Below are 22458 nucleotides of genomic sequence, written 5' to 3' on the forward strand. Positions count from 1 at the left end.
CTCGGTCAGTTCTGGCCTGATAATGCGTAGGAGGATGGTGGCAGGTCCTTCATGCCAACAGCTCCCTACACTTACTATTACCGTTAAGTTCGTTAACCTCAACAAGTTTTTTTTGGAAGGGAAACCGAAGAGCTCGGGGGAAAACCCCTTAAACCAGCAGGGAGAGAACTCAACGCAGAAGGAGTTGTTCCGAGTTTACATCCAGTGCCAAAAACTGGGATCGAAAATGCTAACACTCCACAAAAAAATCTCCATTTAAAAAAGCATGGGATTTTCTCGGTTTCACAGGGTACTTACTTAAAAAAATTATATTTTCAAAACTTACCCAAAAAGATAAATTTGACCTATTTTGGGTAAAATTGATCAATTTTGATTAAATTGTGACTCCCAAAATTACTAGGATGAATAAAAAGGTTAAAATCTAACGTAGTCCACCTTTTTACTGGTTCGTAACCGTTAGTGAGGATTTTTGAATGGAATAAAGGTGCAGTGGTATACTTATTTGTGATTATGTTACATATGATAATAGCTTTTGAATAAAAAATCTGGTCCGAACAATTAATAAACTGGTCTTTGACCCAGTGACCACCACTTATTTCCCCGATCCCTCTAAGCAAGGACAGTAGATACAGGGACGAGAAAGTGTATTGGCGGCCTCTGTTGGAATATATCACCTAAAACGACCTAAACGCAAGGAGAGTTAGTTGAAAACAAAAAAAATGGCGGTCACCTAATTTTAGCGGTTCTTGACGAGGCTTAAGTGTTCAAAACAAATGGGCATTTTTTATTTACGCTCGTAGTTTTATTTTTAATTTAACAGCAAAATGGTAAAAACTATAACTACAATAATACTGTCCATGGTGAACCACGTCTTAACAATGGCCGCGGTTTGTTTACATCTAACTCCCCGTGAATCTGAAGACGATTAAAATCGAATTTTTCCCCCTGCTTTCTCGTCCCTGTATCTACTGTCCTTGCTCTAAGGCCACTCAAAACTTTGGACTCACGATTTTTAGCGCCATCCCATGACAGCCAGAGCAACTACTTTTTTTTGGAATTTCGTCTGCTAGTGGTTTTAAACTTTGGAATTTCTCAGGCAGTAACGGATTTTAGTCGCGAAAGAATCCCGAACGGATTTTAATAGTGGAAACAAATTCAATATGAGTGTTTAAATAGTTTAAGTAGAATGCGTTTTTATAGGAGTTAAAAAAACTACCGCTTTGATAATTGTCGTAGTGATTATAAGAATATAACTTTTTACCCAGTCCCTAAACCTGGTAGGAAGCCGGGAGTAGTGGCTCACTCCTGTAATCCCAGGCGTCCGGGAGGCAGAGTTTGTGGAAGGTCGTGTGAGGACGACCACTAATCCCCCAACGGGTGGTTGTCATACTTCCGCCACGGGTGTCCCAACCCTATCCCCAAGTATCCCCCCGTTGGCGTGGCCGTAACACATATCTCGCACCTGATTAATCAAATGGACGAGCTGACTGAATTGTCCCACCCGTCACAATGGCTCATAACGAGCTTCTAAAAAAAAAAAAAAAACCTGGTAGGAATAGAGTAATGGCAGAAAATTTTTAAAAGTTGCAAATTTTCAACGCTAGATGTCAGTTTTTAACTTATGTCCTATAGTTTGAGGGTGGCATTCATGCTGCACTCCGATTTCCACTCCAGAAGACCACTTTCATCCTCCTAGGTCTACGTAGTAGGTAGCGATAGCTTGTAAAGTCTTTGAATAAAACTAACATGAACACGTAACCTCCCGTATTTTATAGAATATCATATTGGATAAACCATACGATGATGTCGCTGACATTAGAGTACACACAATTCATCCGATGTATGAAATCAAATAAATAAATATTAACCAACATAGTGCATTAAGAACAATCCTAATCACCTTGTCATTCTTCCTGTGAAAAATCTATTTTGTGAAATCTGTTTAATGGCAATAGGAGCAACAAACACTCCACAACACACAAGGAGAACGCAACCCGTCAAAAGTCGTGGATTTTCTTGTGTACATTTTTCATTGGTTAGATGGTTTAGCGCCTGCGGCCGTCGGAACTGGAAAATTCGGAAATTGTCTTCCCCCCGCCCGTAAAACGTGCAGGGCAAAGGTTCATCCAATGAAATTTGTACACAACCGTGCGTTACCGTGTTTAAAGGCTAGCTGCGTTCTCCTTGTGTTTGTTGCTCTTAGATGGCAGTATGAAGTAAAATTGTCTGCTAACACTCGCTACGACTTGTTTGTCACCGTATGTAGCGCCAATCATAACTAGCTTCTGTTAAACATTTTGGCAGAAAATGCATGTGAAATTCGTTGATCCACCATAAACAGTTATTTTTTTACAACATAGAAAAATAAATTTAAAAACTTTCTAAATAACCATATCTGTTGATAAAAAAAAATAAAAAAATTAAAGGGGCTCAAAAGTTCAGTGGCACAGGGGGGTTGACTCACGAATACTGGTTTTAAATGTTTCAAAACGAGCCAAAATATCCATATTTACCCAAAACAGGTAAAATGTTAATTATCTCTTTTAACATTAGATAAATTACTATTTAAATATATATATTTACTAGATGGGTAAGCCTGTCCGAGCTCTAAATAGTTGGGTTAATCGTATAATGCTTATAAGGTTGTAAGGAAATTTGTCTGAAATACATAATAAATAACTTTTATTCCTTTATTAATAAAAATAAATTCTACACCTAATATTTTCAGAGGTGAGCTGAACTACTACGAAATATTGAAAACGAGCTGTAAGTTACATATAGTATGAGGTATAAAAAACTTATTTCTTCCTTTTCCACGAAGGCCTCGGCCGTCAAGACCTACGTCCTTCCGATCCTCGACTACTGCTCGGCGGTGTGGTCCCCGCACACAGCGGCGGCCACCCATAAACTAGAGATGGTTCAGAGGAAGGCGGTTCGCTTCGCCACCTCCCTTGGCTACTCATGGGACGTCAGCGTCACGCGGGTTCTCATCAATGTCCAGTGGCCACCCCTTGTGTCGAGTCGACGTGTTAAGCGCCTTGTCCTGATTCACTCGGTCATCAATAAATCCAACGGCGCGCTCACCGACCTCTCTAACTCAATAGTCCCCTCTGCGGGGTGCTCGTGTCGCGCGGACTATGGTCCTGCCCTTCATGCGGACAAAACTTCGCAAACACTCCTTAGTTCCCTCGTCGGTCCGTGACTGGAACGCGCTGCCTGACCATTTGAAGTGTCTGCCTCAGACAAAAGTTCGGCCCGGCACTTCGGGAGTTCCTCGGTTTGCCATAAGTGCCTCTGTGTGTTTAATGATCATTTCATTTTACGTCATTTTACGTTACTTTTCTTGTAAATCTGACTGTATATACTTTTTTTTTCTGTATGTCTGCATTAAGTCACCACTATGTACCTTATCTTTTCTGGCGTGATGGGCACCGCCTTTTGCCAGTTAATAAAACTTTAGAACTTTAGAACTATTTTATGAAATGCACTAGCTAAGACACTTTGTGTGTTTAAAGTCAGTAAAGTGCGAAATTTACGGTTGACTCTGCCCGCCTCTGCCAAGGTCGAGTGAGGGGTTGGGGGGGATGAAAAGCTGCTTGTCTTTCTTATTTTTTCCAGCTCACTTGCGTTGCCCTAAGAACGTTATAAATAAATGGTTTATTTACCTTTCGAAACGTAGATCCTTAAATTGACAGCTTGCTCTAATAAGTAGTTACTTGTTATGTGATGCGAGCTAAATTCGTTAAACTCTGATGTTAGGGGATATGAAAAAAAACCCCGATGAATCAATAACGCTTTTCCATTATTATTTATATGGGTGCCTATATTATACATAAAGAAGGTCCGAACATTTAAGAAAATGAACCTCCAAGGTACGAAAGAGATGGCGATACTTTCGTCATCCGCCAAACAAAAAGCATGATCCATAGTTATAAGAAATGTATATAAAGGTCTAGATAAATTTCGGGGCGTCTAAGCCTAACATAAAATACGGAATTGACACCTAGCAGACACCGAGGAAGGCGCGTGACCAACAGCGCGAGCTCTCTTAGCATTTTAGTACTAAGTGCTTGACCTTTCCGCACATTGAGTTGGGAATATTAATCTAGAGGTCCAATCGAAACGCCAGATTTCAGTATTTCGCGAAACAAGTTTTTTAAAATAAGAATACTGTCGTCTGCTCCGAAATGACGAGAAAACGTTATCATTCTACCCGTGGCGCCGTCTATCTCTCTATGGTTCGTTCAAATAAGACGCGTTTTCTGGCAAAAAGATTTTGTTTTTCAAAAATAATGGATGGCGCCACGGGTCATATAATAACGTTTTCTCGTCATTTTAGAGGAGACGACACATTCGTTATTTTCAAAAACTTGTTTCGCGGGGAGCAGATTTGATTGGATCTCTAGATTAATATTCCCAACTCAATGTTTCCGCAGGCCGTAGTCTTTAGACACCATCTGTTGGTGACTTTTAGTATAATTTTAAAGCAGGAGACAATGGCTCTCGCGACGATAGCACAAGCTTTCTTACTGATAGATAGCGCCTTATAAGGATAGCCTGCAGAAATTACGCGTTTCTGCTAGCTGTCACCTCCGTATTCACTCCCTTTGAAATATTTTATCTAGACCTTTATATACGTTTCCTATATATATGGCATGATCAAAGCTACAGTCATAGATAAAATAACTTCGTATATAGATAGGAAACTTCATGTTGTAGAAGTGACGCCAGAATTTGGCCGACATCTGGTGGCGGCACCCGAATATTATTATTTGGTGAAGTTCGCACTACACGAAGTCCGTACTAGAACCTAGGTGTAACTCAATCCCAATTGCAAAGGCTTAAGCGAGCTATATGTATTAAAAGTACTTTTTCTTGAACTGAGAGCAAATTTAAAAAATAGCACTAAAGAAATAGCATTCAGTAAAGATTTCAAGTTTGTTTTAAACGCTATTTCTGGTATATTTGAAGACATTCACCTTGCAAAATACGTTTATTCCCAAAACTCCGACCTCAAATTCCTCAATACTTTCTACACTCTTGAGAACACAGCCAACTGGCGCAGTCACTAGATGTCAGGGCAATCTCGTGTGAGTCAGTTTGCCCCATTAAAGTTTCCTATCTGTATACGAAGTTATTTTATCTATGGCTACAGCTTCTAATTGGGCCACTTCCCGCCATTCGAATGAGCGTTTTAGTTTTTTCTCCGATTTCTATGATTGAAACCTTAGTCAAGTTTTTGGGCACAATCGCAAAAATTGATACAATGGTTACGAGGGGTAAAATGTGGTGAAATCACAAATATTGGCACTGCGAATTTTCTACTCAACGAAATCAATATTGGAATAAATACATGTAAGGGAAAACGCCTTGATGGCGTTATTTCTCATTCTCCCATTTCTATGCTTGTCATGGTCCAATTTTCCGGCGGGAAATCGCTGGTGTAGGAATTCGGCTGCACCGACCTTATTTATGCTTCTCTTAATTCTGCAGCCGCTCTTTGGACAGCTATACCCAACTTACCCATGGTATATTACAAAACAAAGCTCAATACTCCGGACAACAAAGTACAGTAATAAATTTTAATAATATTTGCTCGAAGTTTTTTAATTTCTTCAAATTTGTTTTACCCAGTCGCGTATTTTGTCACTCTTTGCAATGCAGTGTATAGGTGGTTCCAGAAGAAAATAGGGGGAAGTACGCTTCTAGTCAGTTTTAGCAAGGCGTCACTTTTCACGAATTTTCGCGCCATAACGGTTTGCCGGGAAATCGCGGATGAATACATCGTTTAAAAAAACAATTTTTCTTAAATCGAACAATTGTAACATATTTTCCTTTTCATTTTCTGCTAAATGAGCTAAGGTGTCTTTGCTTTCGACGTTTATCGCCGTGTTGAAATAAAACCAAAGTGGAACTACTTTTTCAGTTTGGTTTATTTTGCGTTAAAAGGCGTTTTCGTGGGTCACACGACGACTTCTACGGCTCAAAGCTACAGATACGTACTTCCCCTATTTTCTTCTGGTGGTTCTCATAAAATTAATATTATTTAGTTTTTCCCCTTCCAATAGACGTTCAATAAAACATCTTTCAGGAAATCTCCAAGAAGTAATATTTAAAAGAGCCAGGTCTTGCAAGTTACTGTTTATATAGTACAGCCCCGATCAAAAGTTTCTGGCCGTTTTCTCTTGGCAGCCATTTTATTTCTATTTTAGGTAGAGAAAATTAAACCTAATTTAATTTGTAAGTGCTTTGTTTCACTTAAAAATTAAATAAGGGTTAATTTTCATGTTTTCCGTTATCACTATTTCTTCAATAGCTTTACAACCACAGCAGATCCGATTTGAAAAATGAAACCATATTTGGTTTCCGAATATTAGTACGCTTCGAACAAGCGTAGACACGACAAAATATATTTATTTTTACATAACGTAATTTTGGAGGGGTTTGTCTATTTCCGGCTTTGCTCGCGCCCTAATTGTGGTAGGGCATTAATTGTCACTGCATATTATTTTCGTGAGGGTATTCTTTCATAGAAGCCCTCATTCGGCTCTCTACCTAAAATAGAAATAAAATGGCTGCCAAGAGAAAACGGCCAGAAACATTTGAACGGGACTGTACTTGAGGAAATAATGGAAACTTTTCACCTGTAAACAGAACGTCGTGTTATAGCAAAGCCTTAAAGGGACTTTCAAGAAAGACCTAGTCGATTTGAAATACGTCATTCGGTCGTAACTTTGGCTTTACAGCGAACGGCGACCGAATGACGTATTTTAAATTGACTAGAGGGTTTCTTGAAAGTCCCTTTAATATATCAAAAAAATTTCTGGTTAAAAGGGAACACGTCTTGTTGCATACCGTGCAGGTGAAAAGTTTCCTTTAATTCAACTATACAAGCAGTAACTTGCAGGTCCTGGCTCTAGGAAATATTATTTTGGCGATTTCCTGGAAGATGTTTTATTGAAGCGCTTATACCGCGCATCATGAATGTATTCATTTTTAGAAATGAATATATCATGGTACATTATTGTACGCTGAAACCAAATTATCACAAATAGAATATGTAGCATAATTACATATATTATCAGGAAACTATTTCGGTATACACTTGGAATGTCTAACTAAGATTTTTACGGCCGTGATGAAGCTCGTAGAAATGGGCGTGTCTTAAAGCGGGAAAACTCCTTTTATTTAATTATTTATTTATTTATTGATTTAAATACATAATAGACTGCTAAGCTACAGTAAGCTTTTGTGCAATCTTACAGGTTGTGGCTTATGGAAATACGTCAAACATGAGAAAAAGAAAAGATGTGAAGGCAATAGTACAAACAGGGGATAAATGGGAACAGGGCGGGGTTACTGAGAGTCTATGAGATGGTTTCTAATGTTGCCATCGGGCGTGAGGTGCAGTGGAGTACCTCGCTGGGTAATTTATTCCACAAGGTAATTGTACGGACGGAAAAGTGCCATTGACGGGTGGTAGTACGGACATGTGGTTTGACTATCTTGGCATTATGAACTCTCGTTTTTCGAAGAGTGGCGAAGTCGAAGAAAGTATCTGCCTTTAAGGCGGAGTTACCAGTCCAGATATACCAGAGTTGGAGAAGGTCGTTGATAGTATGTCGCAATAGTGGCGCGTCAATGGCAAGTTTGGAGTTCCGCATCTCAGGCGTATCGGTTTCGAGCCCTTTCGTTAGTTTGGTGAATCGGTTGTGGGCTTTGGTCAGTTGGTCTCTATCTCCAGTCATCTGCGGGCTCCAGACCTCCGAGGCATAATTTATTTGAGGAAGCACGAGTGACTGGTATAGGGTACGTATCAGGCGCGGGGACCGAAAATAGAAGGAGCGCCTGGTTAGTCCCATCAAAGAATTTATTTTCTTGACAACCTTTGTCGTGTGATGAGAGAAGGTGAGTGATGAATCGACCCATACTCCAAGGTCGCGGATGGGTGAATCGGGTTTGGAAAGTGACATGCCGTTCATGGTATAGTTGAAGCGCAGATTTTTGCTACCTAGGTGGTTTACTCCACTTTTCAGGATATTGTAGGTCATACCGTGGTCCCTTGCCCATGCACTCACAGCGTCAAGATCCTCTTGGAGGGATTGTTGGTCTTGTGACGTAGCTACAGGTTGGGCGAGTTTGGTATCGTCAGCAAAGAGGTACGACTGGGAATGGAGGACGACTGTGGGCCATGAGTTTATGAAAATGGAAAAGAGAATGGGTCCAAGTACGCATCCTTGTGGGACACCACTTGTCGGTATAAGCGGTGCGGAAATACAGCCCTTAAGGACAACAGCATGATGGCGACCTGTGATGAAACCGCACAGCCATTTTAAGGCATTGCCCTGCACACCAGCTTCTTCGAGTGACGCAATTAGGCCAGAGTGTGGGATAGTGTCAAAAGCCTTGCTGAGTTCCAAGTAGATGACATCTACTGGGGACCCAGAGTCAAGGCATCGAGTCCAGTCATTGGTAGCCATCAGTCGTTTCGAAGTACAAGAGTGTTTGGAGCGAAATCCGTGTTGTGAAGGGTGTAGGAAATTGTTGTCAGTCAAGAAGGTTCGAAGCGGATTATCAGCCAGCCGTTCTGCAACCCTCGCCAGTAGACAGGTTTTGACTATTGGGCGGTAGTGTGTTGGGCTGGTACGTGCTCCTGCCTCGTGAATTTGTGTGATGGTAGCATATACTTCCAAACTTGCGGGACTACACCGGAAACTTTTGTTGATAATTACAGTTACTGGTTGCGCAATAAGAGGTGCTAATGTTTTCAATAGATAGGGTCTAAGGGGTGTAGGCCATCAGGTCCGGCTGATATGATCTAGAGCCATTAATTGCTTGAAGACTGACGTTTTAGTGCAGGAGAAATCGGTGAGATAGTTATCTTTGGGAGTGATATGGGTTGGATGTGTAGATGCGGGTCGGGTAGGTGGTGGGATCGTGTTGGAAGAGACTGCGGCAATTGTTTATTTAGAAAAACTCTCGCGCCTCGCTACCCTAATTCGACCAAAACTCGTCATAGTTATTATATTAATAGCTTACCCGATTATCTCTTTTATAACCACACAAATACCGGAAATTAGGTATCACTACACTTCTTTCCATAGAAATCTCATAGGTAACTAGAATGCTGCCGAATACGGCCGAGCTTGTTGCCAGTTCGTTTTGAACCTTCCGCCAATGAGAGGCCGTAGAGTGGTTCCGCCAAGGAGGATAATAATCCTACTTGGTTCCGCTACTATCGTGGGAGCTAGGTGACGTCATTCTCTCTGGTGACATTAAATTCTTGGCAGAACCACTCTTTGAGCTCTGATTGGCTGAGATCTGGCTATCATCTGCCACGGCGTTTGGTCCATTTGCCAGTTACACGGCAGCATATATGAGATTTCTATGCTTCTTTCGCGTTGAACATTATAATTACTTTAAAACATTAAGTACTATAACAAATTGAGGTTTTTAAATCCATTGCTTTACAAGACTATTTTGCGCAGGAAGATCGCTTATTTGTTACCATGACGACGCATTATTTTCGCGTCAAACCTCGAGTCAATGAATTAGAAATGTCGTGTTACGTATTACACTTGACGTAGTTAAGCCCCGCCTTTTTCCCGACGCGCTTTCGTATCACCGTCCCAATGGAACCTTAGACATTCCAAGTGTTTACCTCTATAGTTTCCTGATATTATGTTACAATGATTATTCGCGACCGAAAACTATCGCTACGCGCCTTTTGGATCGCCATTGAAACCTAGATAGGTAGCGGCTAAAGCAGGCGCTATTGCCTTTATTTTCATTTTAATTCGTAAATTTGCCTTTATAAATAATTATACCTGCATTTTAATATTTTTTTTTAATCGTTTGCTAATATTTTGATAAGTTAATTTAAAGGGCCACTCCGGCGTTTGAAAAATTCAACCCGAATACAGCACGTGGTAGCAGATACGACCAATCATATTCTGGAAACTAGCGTGTGAAACAGGTCAAATTAAAACGCTGGTGTGGCTCTTTTAAGAAAAAAAACGTTCTTATGACTTTTTAATTTGTCTGTAGCAGACGCTAGAATCATAGGCGCTAGCTCGGACTCGGAGACGCTAGCGCCGTTACGCCACCTAGACTCGTTTCGGTCGCTAATAGCCTTTCCTTTGAATTTATCGTATGGTCGGAAATTATCGATAGCTATCATACGTCTGGCAACGCTGATATGTATATTAAAAAATGCCCTCTGATGGAAATGGTGCGAAACTCTAGATCTTTCTTCTTCCCGGACTCCAGCGATTTCACCCGCCGCCCGCCGGCGTGACAAATAGGCCTAGCTCGCTTCGTTCGTTCCTTCCCCGACGTTCTTTCGATCAAGCGAGCAAGCTAGGCCCAAACGAGCCCAAACCTGGATTATCTTAAATTTCCAACCTCACGGTTCTGTAACGAATAATAAGATTGGAGTTCCATAAATAACAAAAATGGAAACCGCTAATTTCAACTACTTTCAATCTACCTGCACCTGGAAAGCTACAGAAGGAAAAAACATTAATGAGGCAATTGCTTGGTCTGATCGAAATGAAAAGTAATGCCTATTTCCGTGTTACTTTTTGTAATTTTACTTAAAAGTTTCCATAATTCATTTATTTAGCTCAGACATTGAAGAAACAATTCAAGCTGAAAACTGTGTGCTGCTAGAATCACCAACTGAAGCTTCAGAAGCTGGACCTCCAACTAATGAATGTCGGCTTATGCTCTTGGCTCACCCGCCTTACTTAATTCAGAAAGTAACTGTTTTATGTGAAGCCAGATTGATAGAAGTCTACGGAAGACACAATGAGTATTTAAAAACTATTCGTAACCAAATTGTGGATGAAGTTGATGATATGGTTGTTTTCCGTGGAGATGTGCAATTGGATAGGCCTAGCCCCGAATGTGCTCTTAAGGTATGGTGCCTAACAATTAGCTCTATACCCTATCACTGTCATTTTTCCTCTTGGGTGCTATTGGAAGTAAAGAAAGAGACGAGTGCATCGACAATTTAGGGCCCATTCATTTTCATGGCATATAATTGCTAATTGGTCTAATGCCATTGATAGGGAAGAAAGTTTATAAGGTTTGTTGTTACTATAGCGACCAATGGTGGAGCAATGTATTATTAGGTTTCTGTGTTCACTTTAGACACTGTTTGGAACACTAGTGGTATGATTAAAGGACCACACTGGTGTTTGAAAACCAATTGAGTAGTAATTGAGTAACTCCTTCCCTTGTGAAATGTATGTATAAATGATGTCTTCAATACTGTTTTGCCATTTTTTCAGCTCTAGTTCTACTCTAGAGACATTTACAGTGGGCCTCTTTTATCATGCCACAATATGAATCCTAAAGCTTTGATGACGTGTAACACCATTGTAGATATAGTCACAAGAACCTTAATTACATTATGTACATGCTATTTTACAGTTTACAGGTCTGAAAGTTAAAACCTCTATGTGGCTTTATGGAGTTACCGTTAAAGTTTACCCCATGCAAAGTAACACTCCCCCAGCTTCTACCCTGTTAAATCCTCCAATCAGTGGAATAGACCGAAACCGAAATAATGCTCAGTTTATGTCTGTTATGACCTCTCTATTTGGTCCTCAAATTGATCATAGACCACCTGCTGTAGCAGTTACCACTCCTCCACAACCTGATATGATGGGGTTATTTATGTCACTAATGCAAGCTAACCAAGCTCAAGCCCCATCAATGCCAATAGATTCTACAACTTCTCAACAAACTGTACCAGCTCTTACTAGTCCCACCCAACAACAGTCTGTTATGCAGTTAATCAGCCAAATAGCTCAACAACAAATAGCTCAACATTATCCAGTGCCTAATGTACAATTACAAAATGGTCCTGAATCCCAATCTCCAGCTAACACCCAGGGCCAAGTTAATGGCTTAGCCACTAATGCAACGCTTCTCGAAAGTGGAATCTTAAATAATGATGAAAATGTTCCTAATGCCAATAATCAAACGCAACAAAGACAGGAGCCTGAAATGGATACGAAGTCAATAAATACTCAAATTGATGAAATCAACACAAATGTTGAGAAGAAACCAATGGAGTCTGCACTAAATCCCCCTAATAATTTGACTGTTGAAAAACCAGGCTCTTCCACTGCTGTTCAGCCTGCTGGCTTAAGCAAATCAGTTGGTGGCACACCTTCATGGTATAATATATTCTTTAGTTGTTTTCAGTAATTAACTGCTTTACTTGAGTTTAGCATATTCCAAACTACATTTTCTTTGGGTAGGGATTTCCTTTTGAGGGAGGGGGAATAGATGGAGCTTCCCCTCTAATAATTTCACTCAAATGACAAGATTAAAATATTTGATGAACCCATTTTTTTGGAAAAAATATTTTGACACAAATTTTCCAAAATCAAGGCCTCTGGCCCCTTCAGTATGAAACTGTCTTTGGCCAAAAGATAGATTACTAGTATTTTAGAGGATTTGGGGGCTACAATAGAGTTATGGGAATATGAACCTATGGCCTGTCTTATTTTATAGAAACACCTATTTGTCTGCCAACCAATATGATTTAAGCCTCAGGTGGTGCCTTGGGTTATTATTTGTAGATGGCTTAGCTTCCAGATTTCCCAAAGAAAATGTTTTTTGTTAGGATTTACCTTTGGATGCTTTATTTCCATTGAAGTAATAAATTAGTGGAGTAATTGATTTTAATTTACTGTAGTGAAGCTGCGCTAGAACTTCCAGCTGAGGTTGTTGACCAAATAACCGATTCAGTAGTGAATAATATTGAGTGTGGCTTAGAAAATATGGAGCAAAGGCTTTGGGGCAAAATTGTAAATCGACTTCAAGAAATGGAAACTCGAATAATGGCTAGAATGGAGGAAGTCATCGACGCTTTGAGGGAAGTTGAAGATGAAGCTGACGAAAGAGAAACTCCAGAAAGGGAAGATGAACAAGATTTGGAAGAAGAGGAAGAAGATATAGACAGTGTTTTAAAAGTGTGAACAATCCCTCAGTTTTTATAATAACCCCTATTCTAGTCAGAATAATGTTGCGCTAGTTGACAATCCCATTGCTTAAGTTTCAATTTGAGCAATATTTTTTAAGTGGGTTCATTATAGTAGGTCTGTTTAGAATACAACGGGTTGAAAATGATAAACTTAAGAATTTTTTATCCACTTTTACAAATGCTATTGGGAATATTTAAGGCTATATTGAAAAGGTGGTAAAATTAAATAACACCATAAACAAGCTATGGTGATCTTGATGAGATCTGCTCTTCCGACAGTGAATACTCCCGCTTGGCCCATTTACTTTAATTTTATCATTACCCAGTTACAAATTACCCAAAATAATAAGCTGGGCTAATTATCCTCAGTTGTCTCAAGAGTCATTTCTTAATTATGTGACAAGTTAACAACCCACTTTATTGCATATTGGTACTATTATGGGTGAACTGAACAAGTTAACTTTGAAAACTGAGCACACCGATACTGCTCTAGATATTATTATTTGGGTGGACCATACCTCATATATAGTTGTCCACTCAAATAATAGCTTTGGTAGGGAACGAGCTCTGAAATTTTTGGTGGCTCAGGCAGGCAATGGTGTAGACAAAGGGGGTTTTTTTGTTAATCTTCTTTTGACATGGTACTAAATTTCCACCCCCACTTCAATTTTACACAGTCTGATTCCTACCTGCCCTTAATGATGAATTTCTTGCTATGCTACTGCAAGCTGGCCATCCAAAACAACCAAGAATTCTGGCAGGGATCTCTGTGCTACCAATGAAAAATGTGATGGCTCTGGTAACCATCAATATGAGTTATCCAATACAACTTTTTAAATTTTTGGCTATCATTTGCACATACGGAACTCAAAAATAAAATTTTGTCCAATGCAAAACATACGGTGATGTGGACAATGTTATTTACCAATGAGAAAAAATATTCAGCGGCAATGTTGCACCCTGTTAAAACTACAACTAGGACATTGTGAGCTGCCACTTTCCATCGATATGCTTTGACAGGATTTGTACAGAACCTGGATAAGATGGGGATTTTCAAATTGGGGAAAAAAGTCAGGGATTTTATTAGTCAACACACGTGTGACTTTTGTACTCCACGACTAGTGTAAAAGTTAGTTCTAGTAATTACTTAGAAAAAACCGATTTTTCGTACACTATAAAAACTCTTAATTACCCTTAAACATGTAACGCACCTCTTTAAGGGAAATTAAAAGAGTTTTTATAGTGTATGAGAAATCGTTGTTTTTTCAAAGTAATTACTAGAAGTAGTCAACACACATTGCATCGTGGAGAATATTTTCAATATATCTTCTCTTGCGGGCTCATGGCAGGCACCGTTTCCCCAGAAGGGGAGAGATGCTGCTATAAAATATAATTCAGTTGGGGATATTACCAAAAAGGTTTGAAATCCGAAAATTTCGTAAGAAACCTGTTTGACCCAACAAATTTCAGCAGAGATACACAGTGGCGTAGCAAGGGGGCAGTCTGCCCTGTGCGGCACTTTTTATGAACTGTCCCTGGCAATTGGTATAGGAGATAGAGACTGAAATCTGGTGTACATTGAGAGGGGCGGAAAACTCTGGGAGCACCCCACATCTTCCAACGCGATGGAAACACATGTCGGTTTTTTCTTCCCTACCTCTTGTGCCCAGGGAAAATTTTGGCATTCTCACCATATCACTTAAAGGGAAAATAAGCTCAGGTATTTGGTGTGGAACACCAACGCTTGCAGCTCTGGCCGCTCTTGCCTTCGGCTTTAAAAATGTTTGGCGCCACTGTACAGGGACATTTGAAAAATTGAAGGGGTCTTCCGTAAAGATTGCTTTGCAGGTTATATTCCCTTTAAGTATCAATAAATACATAATTTCCCAAAATATACAGGGCTAATTTCTAATTCTGATAGCCCAAAAAAAGGTCCCTTGTCCAGATCATGGTTATAAAGTGGATTTGTTTAATGTCAGTTGCATTTAAGTTTTACTTAATATTGAATCTCGCATTATGTTCCTTGGAAAGTTTAAATTAATTGTTTATAATTTTTTTCTTTGTGGGTCTTATGTGAAAATTATCAGTCGAGAAACGATTGAGTAGAGCAGTAAATTTAAGGTGCTATATGAGACAATAAAACAAGTTTCTTAAACAGACGTTTTTATTTCGGTGTCCAATTAAAACCGTATCAAATCAACTTTTATTTTAAAATTCTTTATGAATTGATCCGAGTTCAAGTAACTTTGCAACTTCGTTGGTCCTAGTTGATTGGAATGCAGTACCTATGCTCCACACTTGTACTTTGCCATTAACTGATGCAGTTGCAACAAGTTGGTAGCTTAAATGATTATAAAAATACTATAGTCACCCTTAGACAAAGCGATAACGCAGTGGTCCTGCATGTTTGATATAGTGTTATAAGGAGGTATTTATGACAATAATTCCTAGGGCGAGACATTTCGGGCCCCGGGGCAAATTATGCATCGTGGTCCCCTCTTAACTGAAATTTTCAAGGTAGAGAGCTAGGCGATGGGCCCTTTTCCGCCCGACCCTGGGGATTTTACCTTCTCTGTACAGACGGTCTATCTTTCTCACAATTCTCAGTGGATGAGAACCCAAGAGGGTTCGTCTCAGTTTATAGACCGTTGAGAACGAGAACCCGTAAAATTAGGTTTCGGTATAAGTTTAACGAGGACATAAGAGTTAGTTTTCCTTTAAAGCCATTTTATTTGGCATTAAAGGGGCACAAAATCATTTGAAAAATTCTTGTGATAACGGATCGAACGAAAAATAATTTGAAATTTTCGAGCCTTATTACCGAAATTCAAACGTTTTTGTGGCCTTTAACTTTAAAGTTTCTCATATTTATCATATATGGTATTATGAATGAATTAATTTCAACCGTGAATATCAAACTTCATTAGTCTAGCCTCAGATGCTAGGATGGGAGGGGCATATAGCGTTTTCCATTTGTCTGCTCTCGAACACTGTAGATCGCTCTGATCAACATTTTATGTTCCATTAGCGTGCTCGGATCTGCTCCGATCAAGTTTCTCGTGTTCCATTATTTTGTCGCTCTCGGGTGCTCCGAGATCGCCCAAAACCGTTCTGCCGATTTCGACAGATCAACGGATCGAGATCGAGATCGGAGCAAATTTTCGCGTGTTCCTTTTATATTTTTTGGCAAAATGGCAGACCAAGACGCGAAAATTCAAATTACTAGCAGACGAAAAACCACAAAGCGCGGGAATATGTTAATTGAATCTTCCATTTTCGGTTTTACTCTAGTCGATTGGGGTGAGATCTCAGACGTCAGCGACAGATTCAGAGCGAATCTTGAGCAATCAAATGGAAAACGCTATTAGTTATTATGACCATGTTAGGACATTGGCCGCTCAAAATTCGTATCGAAGGATAACGTTTTGGAACTTGACTAAGCGTTTTCCATTGGGAACCTCCGAGCACTCGAGTGCTCCAAAATCAAAATCGTATTCCATTGGGAAAAAAGGGGCAACTCCGAGAGGGAGGATCGTCTTCCATTGACCACGGTACTCCCTCCCGGTGTGCTCCCAGCTGCCCCAACTCAAGAGTCGGAGGGAAACAAAAGAGTGCTCCGAAAACGTTTCGTATTTCATTGGGAGCTACCAGGGCGACTCCTCCGAGCGCCTCCTACAGAGAGCAGTGACGTCATTCAACAAATCCGGATCACACTCGGAGGTTCCCAATGGAAAACGCTATAACTTCTCAAAAAAAAAAAAAACCAAACCGACTAGCTTTCAGAGTAGCGCCAAGTTTAAATACACATCTTTTTGATTGAACGAAAATTATAGTAAGAATATTAATAATAAAATCCCGCAATCCCGGAAATTTTTTGTGGATCGAGTCAAAGTCGCCCGATTGGCTTAAGCATGGACTAATTAATTAGTCCATGGCATAAGTGATTACCTAAAACGAAGAAAAGCACCGCGCCCATCTTAACCCCAGATGGTAAAAATTGTAATGATATTGTTCGATATTCACGGTTGAAATTAATACATTCATGATGGTATCCCCTTGCCACAATAGTAAACAACAAAATCCAAATAAGGAATAAAAACTATAACTTTCAGAAAGTGTTACAAGTGTAATATTATTTCACAGTACGCAACGTATCGGCATTGCCGTGCAACGGGGTAACGGCACGCGGCCGCACCGCCGCGGTAATGAACACTTTCCCGCCTGGCTCCTCCCTCGAGGAAAATTTATACAAACTTTAAGTGTTTTTTTTTCTTTTATATTTAAATTTTTGTAAACTTTTCTTACGATTAAATTAAAATTTCACAGTGCTAAAAATACGGTTTTACTCCATGTATTTCCGAAAGTTAGTAGCCTAACTAACAATATAACAGGATAGTGTTTCTATTCCTTTTCGCTTTTTATTTTGGATTTCACGTGATAATTTTTGATTAGGGAGCAGGGACGCGTTTAAACTTTCAAGTAGGAAGGAGACGTGTGTTTTGGAGGTAATAATGAAATAATAATAATACTAACGTGCCTAAACGTGTTCTATGGTTCTGCTTTCCCTTTAAGACTCACTTTTTTTTGTTAAATTCCACTGTTGCTCCCGGACTAGGCAGCAAGGACTCGGTATTAAAAGGAGCTTGGGCATTATTATAAAGATCATGAATAGTGAACTGCCCGCTAGTTGAGATGGAGCCAATGACCATTGGACATACTGGTGACCAGGATATACCCTTCAAGCCCGATGAATTTCTTAATGAAACTAAAGGTTCTGGCTATTGTTGAAACATAAATAGTGGTAAATATGAGTAGGTGTTTTTTATAATATGTAGGCATAAATTTACTTGTAATAGAGTATAAACTCTTATTTCTCCATCACTGCTACAACTACAAAATATATTACGAGTGTGTGGGGAAAAATCCATGCCTTCAATATATCCCTCATGTGGGACGAAGAACATGCCTATTGGTGATTTTAATGCCATTCCATTGGGGAGAATACCTATGATTTGTAAGATAACTCATGATATATTTTTCCCCATGATAAATTTTTAAAACAAGTACTAACGATTTGTTTGCACTTGGCTGTTCAATGAGCACTGACATATAACTCCCCCTTCAGTTCCAATTATAAATATACTTTGATCCTCGGGGTTGAATGACACGCAAGTAACTAAATATAAAGTTTTACTAAACATAAATTATAAAAACTTACAAACATTGTACCTCCAACTTCAGCATCAGGTTGTTTAGCCATAGATCCTTTTGGCAAATACTTTGAAATAACAATAAAGCTATGTTTAATTAAAAATTCCTGTTGTCAATTTTAGTGTTCTGGGCACAATCAATCTTCCACTAATTCATGCAAAAATAAGGTTTTACCCATCAAATATTTCCATTTTGTTCAAATCAGGAGATATCTTCCAAAATAAAATTTTTCCATCCAAACTTGCAGATGCGAGCTGTGTGGAAAATTTGGGTGATTAGCAGTTGTTAATAGTTGCATTTATACTTCTAACCATTAATATTTCTGGTGCATCGGGATGTACAACCCAGTTTAGACTAGTTACGGGTTCTTTGTGTCCATTCTGACCAGCGTATTCAGTGCTACCTAAATTTGGATCATCTTCATCTCCTGATGTATTATAGAGACTTATTTGACCTTTTAATAGATATTAGTAAAAATCTTTGAAAGAAGTTCTTGTGTGTTTTTATATACCACTAAATTTCCCTGCAGCTAAGAAAGAAGGCAAATTTGGGTGGAAAGACAGTGACATTAAGCAACAGTCTGTCTCTATTATATTTAGAGGTGCAGTTCCTCTTATGCGTGACATATTCCATAGGGCACACCCAGCATCATGCTGACACCAGCTATTATGTAGGTGTTTGCCATAGGCAACTGCCAAAGTTGATCCATTGCAGCTCCATGATAAAGATGAAACGTCCAACTTAATGGTATAGCAAACAATTATTTCCGTTAGGTCAAAAAAAGTAGTTTTAAAAATAATTTGATACTTCTTCGCTCCAAATTTCATGCTGTACTTCCAAGATCTTTTCAGTTTCAAAATTGCTCCCGCTACCTAAGGGTTTGTAAAATTTCAAAGCTTTACTTTTGGAATTTTGTTTCAACTGATTCGTAATTTTTGGTTCCACTTTTTGAAGAAATGCTAGTAGTTGGAAGGAATTGTACTCCACATTTTTGTCAAAAGTAATAACTTGTTCATCTGTTTGAGTCTATTATAGAATCTGGTTAACCAACTTGTCAAAAATTTATTATCACAAATTATCCTCACATGAACTTCACTCTGAGATGGATATTGACTTGATTGATTGCCAAATTCAGTTTCATCAGTTTGCATAGCATCTTCGGTCAATTCCCTGAAAGTATCTCAATTTAAATTAACATTTAATTTGTTTTCAAGTGACTTACCTAATTTGTTTCCAGCTGGGGTTTATATTGATGGAATCAGCATTATCATTGTAATCAGAAAACATTTCTATTCTGAGGTATGGTTTGAAAATGTTTGTTATGATACTGGTTGCCATGGAAATGCATATATGGCGTTCCTATAGATACTACTATGAAAGATGGATACGGACATTCAATACATACCTAAGAAACTGGGAATAAAATTAAAAACTGAGGGTCATGGCCCAGCTTTAATCCTTTACTATGAACAAATTCCATCCAAAGGATCTCGAAGAATTAAACAATGTTATAGAAAGAGGTCTATGCCAGTTAGAGGTTTGACAAGTACAGGAAACTCTGTCTCAGCTACGGCTGAGGATCTCTGCATTCGACATAAAAAATATCTAGCTAGCATTCCTCGATTAAAGATTGAGAAAATGTTGAGAATTATACAGGTAGGCACAATTAGATGAACTTGGTAAATTAGAGCAATTGTCAGAAGGAAGGAATTGTAATGGCATAAACTCAATTTTCTTTACATAAGGAATTATTGCAAGGAGGAAATTTGGAAATGGTTTTGGAAAAAATTAATCAAGAATTCTGTCTAAATCCTGATGAAGATCTAAATGCTGTTGATGAGTTTACGTTAAAGAGGAAGAAAGAGCTCATGGATGAGATTTTTGAAAAGAATAGAAAGAAGCCAGGTGATCTCGATTTTGAGTACAATGTTGAAGTTGATTTTGATCAACTAGAAAAAATTGAAACTAATGAATGGGATTCTGGAAGCGACGATTCAAAGTTTTTCAATTAGCCTCACATTTCTTCTTTGTAGTGAGGTCTTGTAATCTCCTTCGAAAATGAAACTCCTCAAGAAACGAATGGCGTGGTTTACAATCAGATTCCTACTGTTAGGGGTTGGAATGAAGTTCAAAAGTAGGTAAAAATGGGATCATTAGAGTTGTTTTTTTGGAAATGATTGGCAGTTTTTGAAATATAATACGTTGTGAAATACAGATATCTTGATTTATTTCAGTAAAATTACAAAAATAATTTCATATTTGTTTGTTTTTTTAATTTTTAAAATTCATTAAAAACTGCGTAAATTGAATCTCCAACACATACTTGTCCGGGTTTGACTACACCGTAATAAACGGCAAATCGAGGCGATTTTATAGCTTTCAAAGACTCTGGACCCGTGGCAAATCTCTTTCGGTTTACATCATCATGTGACATTCGGTATCTTTAAATATATTTCAAACATTTGGCCAGTTATTTAGGAAAATCTTTTAATATTCAAGATTGCACTAACTTTCTCAGTGTTCTTAAAGGCTCGTATAGATTTTTAACTCCAGTTTCTGGATTTACTGTTGTAAAGACGCACCTAAAGAAAAGCATTGTATGAAGTCACTTAGCAGAAAATAAACTTTTAAAAACTTACCTAGTGCAGGGATCCATGTAAACTAACTTAGTTGTCCCAGCAATAATGTACTTCATGTCATCCTAATATAATAATAATTTGAGATTACTCTTAATTTGGGCAAGTTTATTACTTTTTACCTCTTTGTATGCAGGACATTCGTTAATTAATAGAGATGGTCTAAAGTTTTTATAAGAAACCTTATCTTCTAATGCCAGCCTCGAATTTAAGTCGGACACTGATTCAGCTGAGAGTATATTTACAGCAGAATCATCATGATACATAATCTAGAATCACAATTTTGGTTTATTAGAAACTGCAAGAATTAATTTCGACATTGGTAAATAATAAATTACTGCTCCGGGATTAGGAAAGTTTGTGATATTTCGGAGCATTTTTCTTGGTTCAAATTTCATTAGATATTGAGCGAATCTAACGTCATCTAACTGGACATATTTTTGAATCCAATTAGCTGCCTCATCACCACAATCAAGAGTATTAACATTTTGCCCATAAACCCTTGAAATGAATGTCCATAGTAAACAAAAAATTTATTTTGAAAGTATTTAAACCATACATGCAAAGTTTTGTTGTTTGGCCTGGTTTGGGTTCATTTTGGCATTTCAGTATTAAAGTTGGCATATCTTTTGCATTTAAATGCACTTCATCCTTATTGATACTAACTGATATCAATGCCAATGTTGGGTAATGTCTTTGGGTGATGAAGGTATTATCACCTTTAGTGATGATCCATTGACTAATTAAAAAAAATAGTTATGTAATTGAAAGACCAATTTGATGTAAAATTCTTAGTTACCGATCTCGAATGTGTGAACATTTTAGCCCATATTTCGTTATCTCTGCTGTTTGGACCTCTACCCCGGCCAAGGATTTGACAGGGTATATGATAATTTTTTCTACTTTGGCTGATTCTTTGAATTGATTTTCATATGGGAAATAACTTCGCCTCTTTTTCCACAAGTAAATTCCTAATAATGTAGCTGCACCTGCGGTAATTACTATTCCAGTCTTTTGGGGAACTGTAAGGTTATTTAACATTTTGCCAAGATTTAAAACGAAGTAATGTAGATGGAATCAATCGACACACTTAAGAAAAATTGGCTATGGCCTTGCTTGATATGTTATTGATAAATTATTTCGTCACATGATCATCCTCTAGTTTCTTTATTCCTTGCGAGTACCGTCAACTCCTTAACATTTCTAACTTTTGGCGCGAGTATTTAAATTCAGATGTATGAAGAGTTTCGTTAAAAAATAACATTAAAATCGCTTTGTTTCGCGCCAAAATGTGATCGCCGATTTTGAACCAACACTTACAGAATAGACCGAGGTGTCCGACACTCCATCAAATTTCGTACACGCCAGAGCAAGGGCGTATCCAGGATTTTATTTCAGGGGGGGTTTTGACGGAAGTTTCACTGATTTTTACTAGGCAACCCCCCCACTCATCAGCATTTCGGGGGGGGGGGGGGGGTTGAACACCCAACCCCCCCCCTAAATACGCCCTTGCGCCAGAGATTTGAAAATTTCAAAATTTCAAATTTCTGATCAAATTTTGGCAAATCTTTTCAAATTTTAAACGTTTTTGGCAAAATTTAAAAATTTTAT

The 22458-nt window shown here is 38.6% G+C and overlaps 4 protein-coding genes across 6 annotated transcripts; 2 read left to right on the top strand and 2 right to left on the bottom strand.

Annotated features, from left to right (window-relative positions):
* The first annotated feature begins 10242 nt into the window (after positions 1-10242).
* Positions 10243-15154, top strand: LOC149947856 (uncharacterized). The gene is made up of 5 exons (XM_090171867.1): positions 10243-10558; positions 10625-10919; positions 11437-12188; positions 12713-12989; positions 13678-15154. The coding sequence occupies exons 1-5, from the start codon at positions 10455-10457 to the stop codon at positions 13780-13782; spliced, it is 1533 nt and encodes a 510-aa protein (XP_090027993.1). The 5' UTR covers positions 10243-10454; the 3' UTR covers positions 13783-15154.
* On the bottom strand, positions 15153-19535 carry LOC149947857 (cytoplasmic dynein 2 intermediate chain 2-like). The gene is made up of 11 exons (XM_090171866.1): positions 19434-19535; positions 19297-19381; positions 19019-19237; positions 18723-18951; positions 18523-18665; positions 18386-18465; positions 18230-18297; positions 18072-18176; positions 17848-18005; positions 17579-17778; positions 15153-15341 (listed from the first exon to the last, which is right to left on the bottom strand). Exons 1-11 carry the CDS (start codon positions 19496-19498, stop codon positions 15209-15211), a joined length of 1485 nt encoding a protein of 494 aa, XP_090027992.1. The 5' UTR covers positions 19499-19535; the 3' UTR covers positions 15153-15208.
* Positions 19230-20869, top strand: LOC149947858 (centrosomal protein of 19 kDa-like). Of its 3 annotated transcripts, none has more exons than XM_090171872.1 (4): positions 19230-19510; positions 19577-19867; positions 19957-20116; positions 20245-20869. In XM_090171872.1, exons 2-4 carry the CDS (start codon positions 19592-19594, stop codon positions 20271-20273), a joined length of 465 nt encoding a protein of 154 aa, XP_090027998.1. In that variant the 5' UTR covers positions 19230-19510; positions 19577-19591; the 3' UTR covers positions 20274-20869. The 3 variants fall into 3 exon arrangements, with proteins under 3 accessions (XP_090027998.1, XP_090027996.1, XP_090027997.1); XM_090171870.1 differs by having other exon boundaries at positions 19230-19387; positions 19449-19510; positions 19957-20866; XM_090171871.1 differs by having other exon boundaries at positions 19957-20866.
* On the bottom strand, positions 20422-22063 carry LOC149947859 (mitochondrial amidoxime reducing component 2-like). Its single transcript, XM_090171868.1, has 7 exons — positions 21647-22063; positions 21407-21586; positions 21186-21348; positions 20970-21116; positions 20851-20912; positions 20722-20793; positions 20422-20652 (listed from the first exon to the last, which is right to left on the bottom strand). The coding sequence occupies exons 1-7, from the start codon at positions 21886-21888 to the stop codon at positions 20490-20492; spliced, it is 1029 nt and encodes a 342-aa protein (XP_090027994.1). The 5' UTR covers positions 21889-22063; the 3' UTR covers positions 20422-20489.
* Between the last annotated feature and the right edge of the window lie 395 nt (positions 22064-22458).

The sequence above is a fragment of the Leiobunum rupestre genome, chromosome 4 (genome assembly GCF_980474605.1).
Source record: "Leiobunum rupestre chromosome 4, qqLeiRupe1.1.hap1, whole genome shotgun sequence".
Taxonomy (NCBI): domain Eukaryota; kingdom Metazoa; phylum Arthropoda; class Arachnida; order Opiliones; family Sclerosomatidae; genus Leiobunum; species Leiobunum rupestre.

Bases quoted from the DNA above. Each gene is read 5' to 3' on its own strand.
- LOC149947856 (XM_090171867.1), top strand. From the start codon at position 10,455: ATGGAAACCGCTAATTTCAACTACTTTCAATCTACCTGCACCTGGAAA. The intron at 12,189-12,712 runs GTATAATATATT...AATTTACTGTAG, and splicing joins GTTGGTGGCACACCTTCATG to TGAAGCTGCGCTAGAACTTC. The intron at 12,990-13,677 runs GTGTGAACAATC...AATTTTACACAG, and splicing joins ATATAGACAGTGTTTTAAAA to TCTGATTCCTACCTGCCCTT.
- LOC149947858 (XM_090171871.1), top strand. From the start codon at position 19,592: ATGGATACGGACATTCAATACATACCTAAGAAACTGGGAATAAAATTA. The intron at 19,868-19,956 runs GTAGGCACAATT...TCTTTACATAAG, and splicing joins AAATGTTGAGAATTATACAG to GAATTATTGCAAGGAGGAAA.
- LOC149947857 (XM_090171866.1), bottom strand. From the start codon at position 19,498: ATGTTTTCTGATTACAATGATAATGCTGATTCCATCAATATAAACCCC. The intron at 19,382-19,433 runs GTAAGTCACTTG...AGATACTTTCAG, and splicing joins CCCAGCTGGAAACAAATTAG to GGAATTGACCGAAGATGCTA. The intron at 18,177-18,229 runs GTACAATGTTTG...CTTTATATTTAG, and splicing joins ACCTGATGCTGAAGTTGGAG to TTACTTGCGTGTCATTCAAC.
- LOC149947859 (XM_090171868.1), bottom strand. From the start codon at position 21,888: ATGTTAAATAACCTTACAGTTCCCCAAAAGACTGGAATAGTAATTACC. The intron at 21,587-21,646 runs GTAACTAAGAAT...TTTTTTAATTAG, and splicing joins TGTTCACACATTCGAGATCG to TCAATGGATCATCACTAAAG. The intron at 20,913-20,969 runs GTAAAAAGTAAT...TTATTATATTAG, and splicing joins AATGTCCTGCATACAAAGAG to GATGACATGAAGTACATTAT.